Here is a 17758-nt window from a genome sequence, read left to right as displayed (position 1 = left end):
TATCTTATAATTTATCTTGTGAAAAAGCTAGTAGTGGGATTGCTGGGTCATATAGTAAGTGCCTATTTAACTTTATAAGAAACTGTCAAACTATTTTTCAAAGCAGATATACCATCTTGTAGTCTCACCAGCTCTGTGAGTTACAGTTTCATATTATCAACACTTGGTACAGTCAGGGTTTTTAATTTTAGCTAGTTTCTTATTGGTGTTAATGCCATTTTTACATTGGGTTATTTGCCTTAATATTGAATTTAGGACTTCTTTATGTATTCTGAGTACAAAATTATTGTCAAATGTATTTTGGAAAGTCTGGTCTTGTGGCTTTTCTCATTTTCTTCACTGTGACTTTAGAAAAACAAGGTTTTTAATTGTCATGAAGTCCATTTTATCAATTTTTTTGTGATTCTTGTTTTATGTCCTGTGTAGGAAATCTTTTCCTAAGTCAGTGTCACGAATACGTTCTTTGTTCTCCTCTAGAACTATAATCATTTTAGCCATATATCTGTGATCTAATCAGAATTTCATGAGATCAGGGTCAAAGTTCTTTTTTTGTCATAGATAACTAGTTAGTTGCTCCAGCCTTACGTGCTGAAAATACTTGTATTGCCTAGATATCTTTGCCAAAATCAATTATCCATGTAAGTCTGGATTTGTGGATTCTCAATTCTATTCAATTGATCTATATGTCTATTCATCCCAATACCATACTGTCTTGATTTTTACTACTCTATAATAAGCTTGAAAGTAGCTAGTAGAATTCTTAAAATATTTTTCAAAATTATTTTGGCTAGGTTCTTTCATAAGCTTATAATATTTATGGAAAGGAATTTCCTTTAAAAACTGAGATTTTATTGAATCTGTAAATCAGTTCAGAGAAAGAAATGTAATCTGAACAGGAGTTTGCATCTTTATAAGTCACCCTTTCAGTCCAGGAACATGTTAATTCTTTAGATTTTCTTTAATTTTCTTTTGTAGTGTGTTGTGGTTTCCAGTGGATAATGAGCCTTATACATCTTATGTTAAATTTATTCCTAAATATTTTTTATATAATTGTAAATGGCATTTTGAGAAATTTTTATTTTCTAGTCACTCATTGCTAGAAATGCAATTTTTAAAAATATATTGTCCTTATATACTAAGACCTGGGTACATTCATCTACTCTATACCTTTTTGGATTTCTTAGCATTTTCAATGCTCACCAGTAAAGATGGTTATTCTGATGTTTATGTTTTCATTTACTTTTATTATACTGATTGAGTAGTAACTTTTCATTATCCCCAATTTTAAGGGAAAAAGCATTCAGTCTTGATCATTATGTGTGATGTGGTTTTAAATTGAGAAAGTTGGGATCCCTGGGTGGCGCAGCGGTTTGGCGCCTGCACAGGGCGTGATCCTGGAGACCCGGGATCGAATCCCACGTCGGGCTCCTGGTGCATGGAGCCTGCTTCTCCCTCTGCCTATGTCTCTGCCTCTCTCTCTCTCTTTCTCTCTCTGTGTGACTATCATAAATAAATAAATAAATAAATAAATAAATAAATAAATAAATAAATAGAGAAAGTTCTCTTATATTTCTATTTTGCTGAGAGTTTTTGTCATCAGTAAGTGCTACATTTTGTCAGGTGTTTTTTTGGCATCTGCTGAGATGATCATACTATTTTTCTCCTTCCTACACATATGGTGAATTTTATTCGTTGTTTTTTTTTTTTTTCATGTACTAAACCATCCTTGCATTTCTTAGACTTTTCTGGATTCATTGTGTTAATTTTTGCATTTATGTTTCATGAGTGATGTTAGTCTGGTCTCTTTTGTGGTGTCTTTATCTACTTTTGAAATCAGGGTAATAGTAATTACCTCATAAAATGAATAGCCTCATCAAATTAATGGGGACACATTGCCTTCTCTGTTTTCTGGGAGAGTTTACATAGGATTCATATTATTTCTCTTTAAGTGTTTGCTAGAATTTACCAATCCATTTGAGCCTGAAATTTTCCTATGGGAGGAAGGTTAATTTAACTCAGATTTTCTTTCAGTCCGTTTCCAGGAATTCACCTATTGACAGGTTGGTCTTTTTGTTTAGGTTGTTAACTTTATTGCTTTTTATGTTACACCCAGATTGTTATAGTAGTTTCCACAGGACAGTCAGTCTAGTCTGTTAGGATCTTATTACTCATTTTTATTTTTATATTTGAACCTATTCTCAAGATGACTCACTTCCTGTATACTTAATATACACTTAGGGACCTTTAACTTTGGGCTAGGAATTATATTAAGGGAAATAATCTTGTGAAAAACCAAATTTATCATGTTTTATCTGGTAACTATGTGATAATTTATTATTTGATTTTAGTTGGAAATGGAACACTTTTGCTTTTTTTGTTGTTGGGAAGGGGTGTACTATAAAGTTTTGTGACTTGGCTCAACTTTGAATTGGTTTTTATTGCAGAATTTTATTTCAGTTTTTTTACATTGAATATTTAACAGATTTTTATTATGACTAGATTAAGCTCATGTTTAGAATTAGGGACTATTATTTATTGCATGTAATTCTACAGACATTATATTTCTTTTTTCTCCAGCATTAAGAAACATATCTGGCCTAATGTTCCAGATCCTTCAAAGAGTCATATTGCCCAATGGTCACCTCATACACCTCCAAGGGTAAGATAATATTTCTGACTTGTTTATACACAGGCATGTTAAGGGTACATTTAAGGAGTTGACCAAATGATGAGACCAAATTGAAAAGTAAATGATAGTAAGATATTATCACAGCATATTCTGATATTCCTTAGTCTAGTCAGTAAACATGAAAAGTACTTGATTGAACTTGCAAATAGAAAAGTTCATGTGTAAATACTACTATATGGCAACTGTGTTAGAAGGCAAGCATTTGGACTGGATATTAAAACCAAATTTAAATCCAATTTAATACTGTTGAAATAATTTCTAGAAACCTAGATTAAATTCTTTGAAATTCTCTAAAGCCACAATAACTGAACTATATTACCTTCTAATAATTCTTGAATTTTATGTTAAACTGTGTAACACATTTTAATCTTCTGTAAGACTTAAGTCATTTGAGTTTGATTTCTCATGTTTTCTAGTTTTTCTGTCCTGTTAATCCTAGGCTCTGTACTCTAGCAATGAAATACTCTGTACACCAGTAGCTTATCAAAATTTAACAACAGTGTTGATTTGGAATTCTGATGAAATACAGACTGATTCTTATTTCTCAGAATCATTTCCAACAGTATCTGCAGTTCATCTAGTTGACAGGGCTTACTGATAGATTATCTCTGCACCATGGGAATTACTGAGAAGTTTCAGAGATGCATTTCTCTGTGGCTTTAACTAGAATTTGACATATGTGCTTCAGAGTTTCTAAATGAACATATGCCATAGATGATAATACCTTCTTCTTTCTTTCTTTCTTAGCATAATTTTAATTCAAAAGATCAAATGTATTCAGATGGTAATTTCACTGATGTAAGTGTTGTGGAAATAGAAGCAGCAAATGACAAAAAGCCTTTTCCAGAAGATCTGAAATCATTGGATCTGTTCAAGAAGGAAAAAATTAGTACTGAAGGACACAGCAGTGGTATTGGAGGGTCTTCATGCATGTCCTCCTCTAGGCCAAGCATTTCTAGCAGCGATGAAAATGAGTCTGCACAAAACACCTCGGGCACTGTTCAGTATTCCACAGTGGTGCACAGTGGCTACAGACACCAGGTTCCATCGGTCCAAGTCTTCTCAAGATCCGAGTCCACCCAGCCCTTGTTAGATTCTGAGGAGCGGCCAGAAGATCTACAGCTGGTAGATAACATAGATAGCAGTGTTGGCAATTTGCCCAGGCAACAGTATTTCAAACAGAACTGCAGTCAACATGAAACCAGTCCAGATATTTCACATTTTGAAAGGTCAAAGCAAGTTTCATCAGTCAATGAAGAAGATTTTGTTAGACTCAAACAGCAGATTTCAGATATTTCACAGCCCTATGGATCTGGGCAAATGAAAATGTTTCAGGAAATTTCTGTAGCAGATGCTTTTGGCCCACGTACTGAGGGACAGGTAGAGAGATTTGAAACAGTTGGGATGGAGGCCGCAATTGATGAAGGAATGCCTAAAAGTTACCTACCACAGACTGTCAGAAGAGGTGGCTACATGCCTCAGTGAAAGACTAGTTCCTGTTACAACTTCAGCAGTACCTGTAAACTAAAGCTAATTTTATCTGTTATTTCAGATAAAAATAATCTTCACTCACTGAAGATGATCATTTGCCCTTGAGGACAACAATAAACTGTCCTCCCACATGGGCTATTTCTCTTCCAGAATATCTGGGATTCTACTTTCAAGCACTACATAAACTGACTTCATCCTCTGAATAGCTGAATGATTTTGTGCTGTTTCAGGATGTTTGCACTGAAGAAAAACAGAAAGCTTGTCTGAAATTTATAAAGTAAAACTTTGTTTTGGTAGCTAGAAAACAGAGGGTATTTAAATAATAAGCAGTGATATACTTAGCACAGCTATACTGATTTTAATGAGAATAGTCACCAAACACATTGGCTGAGATAGAGTTAAGATAAAAAATAACTTAGTCTGAGCAAGATCTAGACTCTACTTCGGCTGACAGCTTAAAGAGATGCAGGTGGCATAATTTTACAAACCCAGTTTTTGATGTCTGACCAAACTCAAACCCCCCCACCCCAAAAAGTGGGCTTAATTATAATCTTATCAACAGAAAGTAGTGGACATTCTCTTCCTCTCTTCCATTGGTAATGATGCTGCCAGTAACTAGAAAATGGAATTCTAGAGTCTGAATTTTGCAAATTAAAAAAAATATTTTTGAACATTATATAATCATAAATAATCTAACTAAATTTTCAAAATTTGCTTTCTGTCATTATTACATTATTACAAACTCAGCAGACTGCCCAGTTTGGAGGTAGCAGTGAATGCCAAACTGTGTTAACCATTTAAAAAATTCTTTGCCATTTATGAAAATTTATTTATTAACATTTTTCTATAAACATTATTGACCCTTTTTGTTAAAAGGCTAGAGAATTTGGTTGATGAAGCACTTTATACAATGAATCTTCACCTTAAAATGTGTTTTAATTTAATAGGTTTTGGTTTTGATTTTAAGTAGGCCAAGATTTGAAGGTTGTTGTTTTTTTCTCTAATTGTGTGAAGCAAACTAAGAGGACATGGGCACTACTTATCAAAATAAAGCACCATCCAAAAATGTACGTGTTGATGTTCGTAAATATCACAGTGCATACCCTTGTTGTAAAGGCACTTAATGAAGGGATAGTATTTTAGTGTCTGCCAGTTCTGAGGTAGGTGGAACTTAGTTCCCCATTGTGATTTAGATTTTAAGCGTCTCCCCACATGTTCTGTTCTTCCCAGAGAGAAGTTAGCCAGGACTCCAGAGTTAGCACTAACTCCACTTTCACATTTATGCCATACTCTACCTACCCACCACATTTGACGAGGAGGCAGGCAAAAGACAGGAACAAGAAGTATGAAGAAATTTTCATTAATCATTAGTGGTTGACTAGTGCTATCGAGTAGATTTGCAGAAAGTATGTTTTGGTTTTCTGTCGTATTTAACTCACAAAGACCAGTCCAACTTCAGATAATTTGTAGAAGTTACTCAATAATAAAAGGCTAAGAAAAGTTGCTATACATTGACAATTGAAATCTAATTTTATTCAGTACTATGAGACTATTGTCCATATTAGACCTCCTGTTTACAAGATATCCTGTGTATTCTTGCCTGCTATGTTTCAGAGCGCTTTCACGTACATGGTCTTGGTGAGATGGGGCAGAGGCATCATGAGATTGGCAAGGAAGCACATGATGAAGACTGGGCACAGAGAAGCCAAATAGGGACAGAAGGACCCCAAAGTCACACTACAGGATAATGGCACCACCACCATTTAGGTTGGTCAAAGCCTGGTCCAAACCAGGATTTCACTGATCTTGCTAGGAGTCTATCAAGAAATTTCTATCAATTTTATTTTTCATTTCCTCCAAGTAAGTAGTCATGTTATTATAATCATGGTCAGCTCTACCCTTCCTCATGATAAACAGCAGCATTAGGAAGAATTCCAGTGTGACATGTACTTGGCAGCATAGGAGCAGTTAGAAAATGTTAACTCATAATCTAAGGGAATGAGAATGAAATCATTGAAGAAAGAACACTGTATAAGCAAATCTGTTGAAACTGGTCTAGAACATGGTGCCCTGGGTGTCCCCCAGCTGCCAGGCCACTTTAGACATACTAAATAGTTGCTATACAAATAATCCATTCAGGAAATAGCCCTAGATTCGTTTATAATATGTGATATACATCTTTGCCCGACAAGAGAAAAGCATTCATCAAGCTTGTTTACAGTACAAAACTACTTTCCTAAGCCAGGTCTTAGGATAAATTGGGGTTAGGGGCGGTTTCTTCAAGTTTCAGGGTAATTTGTTTTGAGGCATGAAATTGTATCTTAGGTAGGCATAGAAACAAATCTGGTTTATATGAAAATGAGTCTATGAGTTAGTGGCTGTGTTACTAACTCTTGAGTATCTAAAAATTTCCTGTAAAGTAATGCTGGCAGAGCCTCTCAATGGACAAAACTAATGCACTGCTTCTGATGCACTTGCCCTCGGATGGGATTAAAAAAATACAAGTGTGTCACATGTATTGCCACTGTAGTTTGACTGTTCCTGGCGTGTTGGGTATCCCATCCCCTTATAAAGGCATGATGCTGAGCAACTATGGGGAAACACCCAAACCTCAAACCCATTAAAATCTAAAACTTTTTTTTTAAAACTTGGATCAGTAGGTCAGCACCCAGGAACATACCCAACATGGAAGTAGAAGCAGGGGGAAAAGCAAAACAATTCACATGTTATGTGTTCATATCAGTTCTCTACCTGTCTGTTCATTTAATTTCAACCTTACACATGAAGTTACCTAATCTTCCTGGCGTACTGTGAAGTTCATGGTTCATGAAGTAGAAATATACTTGTAAAACATTTATTTATGAAAGCTCATCCTTTAAGTAGAACATCTTAAATAGTTTCATAAATAGAAATCAAATTTTTTAAAATGTCTGTGTTCTCTCCACAGGGTTAACTAGTTAAAATCATGGCAGAGAATGTACAAGTAGGATAATCATACATACAATTCTCTAAAACTTGTTAACTGGCATGTATCAACCAAGTATAAGTAGGAGAGCTCTTCCTCCCTTCTGTTATATTCCACATCATTCTCCTATGTTTGGTTTTAAGAAGTTTTTAAACCATATATATATGTTACTTCATTGAGAGGGGTAGTATGTCAATGTAATAAGCTATATAAAATTTTTAAAATTCAACTGTTAAAAGTTACTGGGATAGCTTCCTGTTGCAGGTCGTGTTCAGTTCTGTTGCCTGAGTAATACTGCTTTAAAAAATTCATTGCACTTTTCTATGTATTGAGACTATGGAGCCATAAAATGGCAAGCTGTTTAATGTAAAATTGTTCATTGTTGGGGCACCTGGCTGGCTCAGTCAGAAGAGCATGCGACTCTTGATCTCAGTGTCGTAGGTTCAAGCCCCACGCTGGGTGTAGAGATTACTAAAAAAAATAATAAAGTAAATAAAATTGGTCATCCTCATGGATTTCGAAAATGGTATAAACTAACAACTTAGAGCCTAATTCTTTTGGCTGGTCTTTTGATAGCAGTTCCTTTTCAGAACTGCTGACTACTTCTAAACAGAATTCAGATGTAAGTCAAAACAGACTTTCCAGAGCCAAACGTACCATCTTTTCAATCTTTTTTTGTCACACGTGCTCCTAGTATGCATTAGCGTGGTATTTTGGTCTACACTGCATTAAAAAGGAAAGAAGGGAACTTAGTGTGAGCTCAATTGGTGTCCATTTTTTTCGTAAATTTTTAAGGGCTTTTTGCAGTCAGCAGCTCCTACAAGTGGGTTAGTTTCACTTCATTACCCAATGCTTTAAAGTTGATTATAATGAAAATGCATTGAAGACCAATGGAGATACATGTCCTAGATCTCTTATCCCTTAAAAACAAGCTTCGTCTGGATGGTAACTACATGTTTCAAGTGCTATAACATGAATACCAAAATGTGATGTCAAATGGGTATTTTAAAAGCAGATATTTGAAAATTCTTGTCTTAATATATGTTTATTGAATATACTCTAAATAAGTGTGCAATTTGCTGGTATTACAATACAGTGATTAGCATTAGGTATATATCCTCTTTATATCCCAGCTGTGTCCCTTTTACTTGTAAGTGCAACCCTTTCAAGTTCACTTGCTATTTTACCCCCACCTAGTCTACCTTCACGTAGAAGGCTTGCCTAGAGAGTATTGTACGTATTTTCACTTGTGTAGTGAATTGCATGTGCCAATTGTTACCGTAGTTATCAGTCTTATGTTAACAAGTCTAAATGTTACTGTAAATGTATCAGCTCTAATCTTTCAAGTAAATTTAAGAAATAAATTCTTGTTTAAATTTTTTTCTGCGTGATCACTAATGTGATGTAACTGCATGTAATGTTTGAGAAAACTTATTTGTCACTACTGTTGTTGGGTCTTAGTGTAAACTAGATGCTTTTAGAGGTTTCTTTGGCTTTTTAAATGTTCATTTAGCATAATGGAATGGGTTTTAGAAGAAAATTAGTACATTATCTTGGTCTTAGTAACATGGAATGGACTGAGAGCTTGTAAATCTGGAAAACTGTTAAATGAATTTGCCAAGTTGAGTTCTGGAATCCAACCATCATACCGCCTCCCCGTAGGTTTTATTTTTTGGTTTTGGTTTTTCTGTTGGGCTGCCGGCGGACCAGCCAAGTGCAGAGGTACTGCGCCATCTAGTGGCTGGCCGAAGCCACACTTCTAGAGTCTCCTTACTGGCAGAGGCATGAAGCCAACTGAAGACGCAGCATCCCACTGCTACCCTGAGGTTGCTGAGTAGTAGTATGTAAATCTAAGTCAACAGTTCCACTTGGAAAATCCTACGCTATTAGATTTGCACATCTTCTCATTGTGATTTTGTCTAAAATATGCAGGGAGTTAAATCCACAAACCAAGTTAACTTCATCGCCTCACATACGTACTACAGGTTACAAAAATAATAATCTGGCTTTGGGCTAAGTGTTCCTGTTTTAAAATCCCTCATTTGACCCTAACAGGCTCAGTCTGACTTCTTAGTAGCACTTCTTGTCATTTATGTCATTTATATTATGCATCCAATACCTGCTTCCAGGAAGATTACAGACTTCCCTCAGCATTCCGTTCCCCTAGCTCAGGGGCAGAGACAACTTTGAGCTGTCTGTAATAATTTAGCTCAGAAGCCTGCCTTCCCCCGCCAGCCCCTGCATTTGCTCTTAGCACACACAGCAGCACCCCAAAGGGAGGTAAATGTACTGGAACTTAAATAAAAACAAGAAAAAGAAACAGAAACAGGAAGGAAGGGAGAGAGGAGGAAAGGGAAGCAAAAGGGTCCTTCCTTCCTCAGCAGAATGCATTTTAACCCAACGCCTGCTCCCTCTTGGGCCTCGAGGGGAGGTGGAACCCGGCGCACAGCAGCTCGTGACAAGAGGCTCTGGGGGCAGGAGCCCTTTCCTGAGGGCCCAGGTCCCACACGTCCTGTCCCCGCCGTCCTGCCAGGCCGCCCACGCCCACGCCGGCGCCCCGGGCTCGCACCCGCCCGGCTTGGCCCCGCCCGGCTCCTGCCGAGCCGCTAGGGGGCAGCACTGGCGGCGTGAAAGGCCTGCCGCTGTCCAACGACTCGCAGCCTAGGGCCAAACACTGGCTTTTTCGGTTCAATCACCTTTCCTGGTCGGGCTGTGCCTCTCTTTCCATGCTTGTGTAGCCTCCTTTCCAGATCTATACCCTCCAGTTGCTGGAACACAGTTTTCTCCTACCTCCCAGGCTACACACATGATTTTTTTTTTCTTCTAAAATGTTCTCCTAGGCCCAGTCTCTTGTTTAGCTAGAAAATTTCTCACGTATTGATGAAGGAGAGACTCCCCTAGATCCTCCTGGGTGGGATCTTTCACTCCTCTTTCTCCCCAGGCTTGATGGCCTTCCGCGTCCCGAGACCACACTGATGGCCAGTGCTTGCCTCCAACCTAGGAGCCACACCCCTGGAGGCAGGTTCCCTGTTTCATCTCCGAGTCCCTGGCACCTAGTATGTCAGGTGGATGTAGGTGCTTGGTAGATCTTGCTTAGAGGAAGAAATCAAAGCGTGAGTATCAGAGCAAATTTCCAAATTCGTTAGTCAAATTCTTTTTTAGCACAGGTGTCATGTTTCTTTTTGCCCAAGGGTGCGTGGTACCCAGGCAGTCAGGGCCTTGCCTCTCCTCCACCTCCAACATGAAAGCACCCCCTGATTCCCACCTCTAACCAGCAAGGGCTTAAAGGCTTTTCTAAAGCAACACAGATACTCGATGTGTCAAAAAACAACTTCCCCCCTCCCCCCCAAAAAATTTAAAGCCGGGATGGATCCTTACAGCTTCTTGTTCCATCTCCTCATCCCTCAGACAAGGACCATGAGAAGACAATCCAACAAACATTGCCACACCACAGGAGGGTAAAACTCAATTTGGGGGTGATTACACCAGAAAAAGACAACAGCCCTGTCCTCAGAAGTTATTCTGGAGAGGAAGATGAAATAAACACTTTGGATGAGCCTTAGCCTTAAAAAAAAGAGTACATCAGAAAAGGAACATTAAGTGCAGACTAGGGAACCCAGGTTCTCGGTTACCTCAGGGCTTGAATATAAGGCAGCCCCAAATAAAGAGACATCTCCCAATTTTCCCTTAAGAAAAACCTGAAGAAAATTTTTGAACACGAATGTGTACCTTTTATAAATGTTGATTAAATAGCTGCATGTCTGCCTCTAGTTGCTATTTTAAATCAGACAATATCCAATACACCAGGACAAAGTACTGATTTTTCACTCATGAAATAATTCTATCCAAATCTTTCTGTGCTCATGGACAACAGGGTTTTCCCTTGTCATCACCAGTTCCTCTTTTTGAAGTATTAGCACAGTTTTCCAGAGCTCATCCGTGTCACTGCCACATAGCTGAGACACAGAGTGATGCAGCTGTCGGGAAACAGACTCCCAGTCCTGAGTACCCACTTGTGTAATATTGACAGTTTCCCCAACTGCCTCCGAAGTGGATATGCATTATCCCCATAAGGTAACTGCTTACCATTTTGCTTTTTAAGAGAGTCTTTAAAAAAAAAAAAAAACTTCCTTAAAATGAAATCATATATATTTAATAGTGAGCTCATACCATGGGAGTGATTACTAAATCTGTGGGGTTTGCCTTTGGCTCTGTTTATGGCAATTCTTCTGGTGATCTCCACTAAAACTTCCAAACTAAGCCTAATTGAGGTCTTTTCCATTTATGAGTCTTTCCCAAACACTCCTATTTTCAAACTGAAAAAGAGCATGTAATAAGAGCAACTTTGCAGGGAATTTATTTTTAGGTGACTCCTCCTTTCCCTGGAAATGATTTTAAGGAAAGTACTCATTTCATATTCAGGCAAAAATCTGTTCATTAGGCATGCCTTCCTGGAAGAAAAGAACTTTCTATAAAACTTTGAAGAAGTGATGGGCATGGATGGATCAAAGAAGAGAGATCAGTATGTGCACACTGTTCTCAAGTTAATGCTGCCTTTCTTCTCTGGGTCAGATTCAACTGTAATTCTTTTTATAATATGAGATTTAAATTTCAAAACTAAGTCAACCATAATTCTTTTTTTGTAAAAAAAATATAAAAATAAAAATAAAAATTCTTTTTTTGTAGTAGGATAGTAAAATTCCAAAACTGTAATAGGAGATCAAAATTTCAAAGGAATTTTGTTGACCTTTCTAGCAACACCCAGATGTTACCAGCCCTACTTCCAGCCCACAGCCAAACGTGCGACTTTCTCAAGCAAGGACCCTAAGTGTCCTAACACTACTACTCTCAGGCTGGCCACGGTCAGGCTGATGTGCAATCCACAGTCCTGTGCAAGGCAGAGAGCATCCTGCACTTTTTCTTCACCCAGGACAGAAATAGGAAGGCCTTCTAATCATGGATCTCTGACCACAGTTGAGGAAGGTTCAAGACAAATATCCAATTGCAAGCTTTTTACTGATTTTGAGGCAACATTTGAACAGGATTCTCTCCTCTCCTAAAGAATCATGGAAAGCAAACCAGTCCCATTTCTAAGCAACAAGGCTCTATGCAAATAATCCTGCAGGTGAGAGTCTCTCCTGACCCCATGATAATCCAAGTGTCAGGATTTGATAATGTCAGACAGCCTCCCTAGGACCTGTCATAGCACAAAGGGAATAGTTAGAAAAAAGAATGAGCAGGACAGACGGAGCTTGATGACAGGCCTGGCTTGAGGCCATCCTGACACTCAGGATATGTCAGTAAAAGAGGCACTCTGGGTGCATGTGCATGGCCTTAAGGGTAAGCAGGTGTCTCCCTTGTTCCCATCTTGCTTGGAGAAGGTGTAGCTCTGGGATTTCTGTCAACTCATGAGACTGGGAGTATTCCAGGTTCTCTAGCTGGGCAAGTGGGGTGACCGTGAGATTCTGGCTAAGGAATGGACAAGAGAGAGTAAAGCCTGGGGGAGGACAAATGTTACAAAAAGCTTTGTTGATGCTGATGAAGGGTGACACAGGAAGGCAAAGACAGCTCACTAGACATCCCAGAAACCACACTGCCCAACAGGAAAGAGGTAAATGAGCCACAAGGTGAGACACAGGCTATACTTCTTTTGATGCTGTGGATAATGTGCCCAAGGAGAGACATCTTGCAGATAATGAGTGAAGCCTAAGGATCTAGGTCCCTGGCTTATGACACCAGGCCCTATCTCCCCTCCGTAGTAGTACTGGCAGGTTTCTGTCTTGGGGAGGCCATTTTATTGATTGCAGGGGCTCCTGTCTATGCTATGCCTCTGGCTGTGCCCACTAGCTGGAGAGGGTGAAGCCAACAGGAAGGAAGCGTTTCCTGGATGTGACTAGATAGGAAACCTCACAAGGGTATCTCCATGCAATCACTAATGGCCAGGAGCTGAGAAAGAGCTCATTTCCCTTTTTAAGACAATTGTAGTCAATACCCCTGCCCAATCAATATCTACCTGTATCCCTCCTTCCTATGTTCCAGCATCCACTGACTAGCCTTTGAGAGCACAGCCCTGAGACTATAGGCCTCAGCTGAGATTCTGTTTGTGGAAAGCATCAAGAAAAATGGTAGAGAAGGGGGTAGGAAAATGTGGAACTCCTGCCCCAGATGCTCCCCAGGTTTTCAGTAACAGCCAAGTTCACACCCCCTCCCCCCACCCCAGAATTTAGCCATCCGCAATTACACACTCTGACCCACATAGAAATGAACAAACTGCAAGATTACCCATTAGAATCAGCAGGGACTTTGAAGGCACACTAACTTGGTACCACTTCTCTGACCCTCATTTTAATAACAACAATAAGCACACACCAACCAACTGGACAACCCGGACATGGATAAATTCCTAGAAACACACAATTTACCAAGATTGAATCATGCATGGAAAATCTTAACAGACTGATTACTAGTAAGAAGATTGAATTGGTAATCAAAAACCTCCCAAAACACAGAAGTCCAGGACCAAATGACTTCTCTAGTAAGTTCTATCAGTCATTCAAAGCAGAAATCATACCAATCTTTCTCAAACTCTTCCAAAACAATAGAAGAGGAAGGAGCATTTCCAAACTTATATCATTAAGCCAGTATTACCCTGAAACCAAAACCAGATAATGACACTACATGAAAATTAGAGGCCAATATCCCTGATGAACATAGATGCAAAAATCTTCAACAGCTCTACAGCCATATCACCCTGAACATGCCCAATCTTGTCTGATCTCAGAAGCAGAGCAGGGTCAGGCCTGGTTAGTACTTGGATAGGAGAAGTGTTGAATTAAACTAACATTACACAGTATGTTACATAATTGGAATTTAAATAAAAACTCTTAAAGTCCTCAATAAAATATTACCAAATTGAATTTAACAATGTTCTAAAAAATCATACACCATGACTGAACAGGATTTATTCCAGAGATGCCAGAAAGGATCAACATTTTCACAAAAGTCAACATCCACTGACAACAAGAAACTCTCAACAAAATGGGACAGAGGAAACATACCTCAATATAATTAAGACTGTATATGACAAGCGCCTAGCTAATATCATACTCAACAGTGAAAATCTGAAATCTTTTTTTCTTCAGGAATAAGACAAGGATGTCTACTCTTGCCAGTTTTATTCAACAAAGTATTGGAAGTCCTAGCCAGGGCAATTAGGCCAAGAAAAAGAAGTAAAAAGCACCTAAATCAGACAGGAAGAAGTAGAAATGTCACTATTTTCAGATGACATAGTTCTGTATGTAGAAAGTCCGAAGACTATCAGAAAATTGTTAGAATAAACAAATTTAGTAAAGCTGCAAGATATGAAAATCAATATAAAAAAACCCTCTTGCATTCCCATATGCTAGTAACAAACTGGAAGAGAAATTAAGAAAACAATCCCATTTACAATTGCCATAAATAAATCGAACTCAAGAGGTGAAAGACCTGGGCTCTAAAAACTATAAGACACTGATGAAAGATAAAGATGACATAAGTAAATGGGAAGGTATTCCATGCTCATAGATTGGAAAAATATTGCTAAAAGCCCTTACTAAGAGGGGTCCAGGATGGCAGTGTAACAAGACCCTGACCTCCTCCAATGGACTCACCAAATCTACCTACATTTAGAGCAACTCTTCCTGAAGAACTCACGGCTGACTAAACCACCTCTGCCCAACAAAGGATAGAGGGATCACAAAGAGAACAGCAGGAGACATGGAGACAGTTATGACAGGAACCCCAGCCTCAGTGCTACAAATTTCAGCAGGAAAGGATATCACCGAGGGGCCCACGTACAGATTCACTTGACCTGGGGCAGAGCAAACAAAACAAAACAAAACCCCAGTTGTTTAAAGGGCAACTAGACTGTCAGTAAAGGAAACCTGTTTAACAAACCCTAGACCATCCCCTAAACGGTGGGAGAGCTGCTTCAACTTTCTCCAGGGTTGGAGGTGCTGATGAGTGGTAGGTTTGCATTTCCCCTCCACCTTGACAGAACAGGTGGAAGCAGGGTGCGGGCATTTTAGCTGACTTGCTGCCTCCATGGGCCCCAGGCACCTAGCCCACACCAGCCCATCATCATCTCAACACACGCCCCCGCCTGTGCTGTCTGAGCTACAGCCATCCCACCAAGGCTGCCGTGGTGCAATGCACACCAGGGAATCTTCAGCCTATGCCCACTACAACCCCATCCATCCTGCCAGGTGACCACTGGCCAGTGTCTCTCCTGGCTCCAGCCATCCTGCCAGGGTGGCCCTGGCATGGAGCACCCTAGAATCTGCCAGGCCATACCCACTTCAGCTCCAGCCATCTCAACATGACACCCTCTGTGAGGAATGCCCCAGCTCATGCTTCCTGAAGCTCTAGTCATCGCAGCAGGGTGGCTCCAGCATGGAAAGGCCCGGAACCCTGGCCTACACATGCCCAGATCCAACCAACTAGTCAAAGCTGCCAGGCATATGTAGTCCACACAAGGAAATTCCTATACAAGCCCACTCCTTTAAGACAGAAAAGTAGATGTTTCACCCATTTCATAGGAACAAAGTCAAACAAAATGAAAAGGCAGAGGAATAGGTCACAAAAGAACAACACAAAATTGCAGAAGAACAATTTTTAAAATGAAGATAAACAATTAACCTGATAAAGAGTTCAAAGTATGGTCATAAAGATGCTCACTCAGCATGAGAGAAGAGTACATGAACTCAGTGAGAATTTTAAAAAAGAGACAGAAAATATAAAAAACAACCAGTCAGTGTTAAAGAATACAACAACTGAAATTTTAAAAACATGCCAAAGGGAATCAACAGCAGATTAGAGGATGCAGAACAGATCAGCAATGTGGAAAACAGGAAGTAGAGGGAAGCACCTAAGCTGAATGGTAAAAAGAAAAAGAATTTTTAAAAATAATGATAGGGTAAGGGAACTCTGGGACAATATCGAGCATGTGAACACTCACATTATAGGGGTCCCGGAAGGAGAGGGGAAAGACTAAGGGGAAAAAACTTAATTGGAGAAATAATAGCTGAAAACTGCCCTGATCTAGGGAATGAAACAGATATCCAGATCCAAGAAGCACAGAGAGCCCCCAAAAATATGAACCCAAGGAGAGCCACACCAAGACACATAATAATTAAAATGGCACAAATTTCCCTTTCAGCACTACGGCCACAGCCATGAGTATGCTCAGGCTTCAGAAGAGGCTTGCCTCCAGGGACCTCCACTGTGGCAAAAAGAAGCTCTGGTTGGACCCCAATGAGACCAATGAAATCACCAATGCAAACTCCCATCAGCAGATACGAAAACTGATCAAAGGTGGGCTGATCATCTGAAAGCCTGCGACTGTCCATTCCCAGGCTCGGGGCCAGAAAAACACTCTGGCCCACCGGGGAGGCATATGGGCATTGGTAAGAGAAAAGGTATTGCCAATGCTCGAATGCCTGAGAAGGAAACATGGATGAGGAGGATGAGAATTCTGCACAGGCTGCTCAGAAGATACCGGGAATCTAGGAAGATTGACCACCACATGTGTCACAGCCTGTACCTGAAAGTGAAGGGTAACATGTTCAAAAACAAGTGGATTCTCATGGAACACATCCACAAGCTGAAGGCAGACAAGGATCGCAAGACAAGGATCTGAAGCCTGCAGATCTAAGGCCAAGGAGGCCCGCAAGCACCGTGAAGAGTGGCTTCAGGCCACAAAGGAGGAGATCATCAAGATTCTGTCCAAGGAGGAAGAGACCAAGAAATAAAACTCCCTCTCTCTTGTCTGTACGTAGTGGCCTCAGCATTAATCAGATCAGTTATTCGAAAAAAAAAAATCAGTTATTCGATAAAACACATCTTTATGTACCCCCCCAAAATAAATAAAATAAAATAAAATAAAATAAAATAAAATAAAATAAAATAAAATGGCACAAATTTTAAAAAGAGAATCTTAAAATCAGCAAGAGAAAATAACTGGTTGTGCACAAGGGACACCTCATAAAGCTATCAGTTGATTTTTCAGCAGAAATTTTGCAGGCCAGAAGAGAGAAGCAGGATACATTCAAAATGCAAAATGGAAAAAACTGACAGCCAAAAATACCCTACCCGGCAAGATGGTCATTCCAAACTGAAGAAGAGTTTCCCAGACAAAAAAAAAAATTAAAGGAGGTCATCACCACTGAACAAGTCTTATAAGAACTTATCAGGAACTTCTTTAACCAAAATAAGTCCTACCTAGATTTAAGGAAATGAGAAAGGGAGAAATCTCACTGGTAATTGCAAATATACAATAAAGGTAGAAGATCAATCACTTACAAAGCTAGTGTGAAGGTTCAAAGACAAAAATAGTAAAAGTTCAATTTTATCAAAAAATAGAGGATTCAACAAAACAGAAGTATGTAATGTAATATACTATGCAAATTATGTGGAGAAGAAAAATTAAAAATGTATTGCTTTTATAATGTGTTTCAATTTAAGTGACTATCAACTTAATAGAGGTGTCTGTGTACTTAGGATGTAACATAGGTGCAGAGTAACCACAAAACCAACCTATTACCGATACACAGAATAAAGCCAAGAGTAACATTACA

General features: G+C 39.2%; 1 protein-coding gene and 1 pseudogene across 4 annotated transcripts in view; both read left to right on the top strand.

The window, feature by feature from the left end:
* Positions 1-8525, top strand: part of IL6ST (interleukin 6 cytokine family signal transducer) — a 59461-nt gene extending 50936 nt beyond the window's left edge. For 2 of the 4 annotated variants that reach the window (XM_077897848.1, XM_077897847.1), the window contains 2 exons: positions 2578-2659; positions 3437-8525. In XM_077897848.1, the coding sequence (XP_077753974.1) occupies positions 2578-2659; positions 3437-4174 (820 nt within the window). In that variant the 3' untranslated portion in view covers positions 4175-8525. The remainder of the gene's footprint in view (positions 1-2577; positions 2660-3436) is intronic. The other 2 variants (XM_077897849.1, XM_077897850.1) reach the window with 2 other exon arrangements.
* Positions 8526-16346: 7821 nt separating this feature from the next.
* LOC144313419 (large ribosomal subunit protein eL19 pseudogene) lies at positions 16347-16995 on the top strand (annotated as a pseudogene).
* Positions 16996-17758: the final 763 nt, after the last annotated feature.

This window comes from Canis aureus, chromosome 5 (assembly GCF_053574225.1).
Source record: "Canis aureus isolate CA01 chromosome 5, VMU_Caureus_v.1.0, whole genome shotgun sequence".
In the NCBI taxonomy this organism is placed as follows: domain Eukaryota; kingdom Metazoa; phylum Chordata; class Mammalia; order Carnivora; family Canidae; genus Canis; species Canis aureus.
The sequence above is the reverse complement of the archived record's forward strand: the minus strand, read 5'-3'. Positions and strand labels throughout refer to the sequence as shown.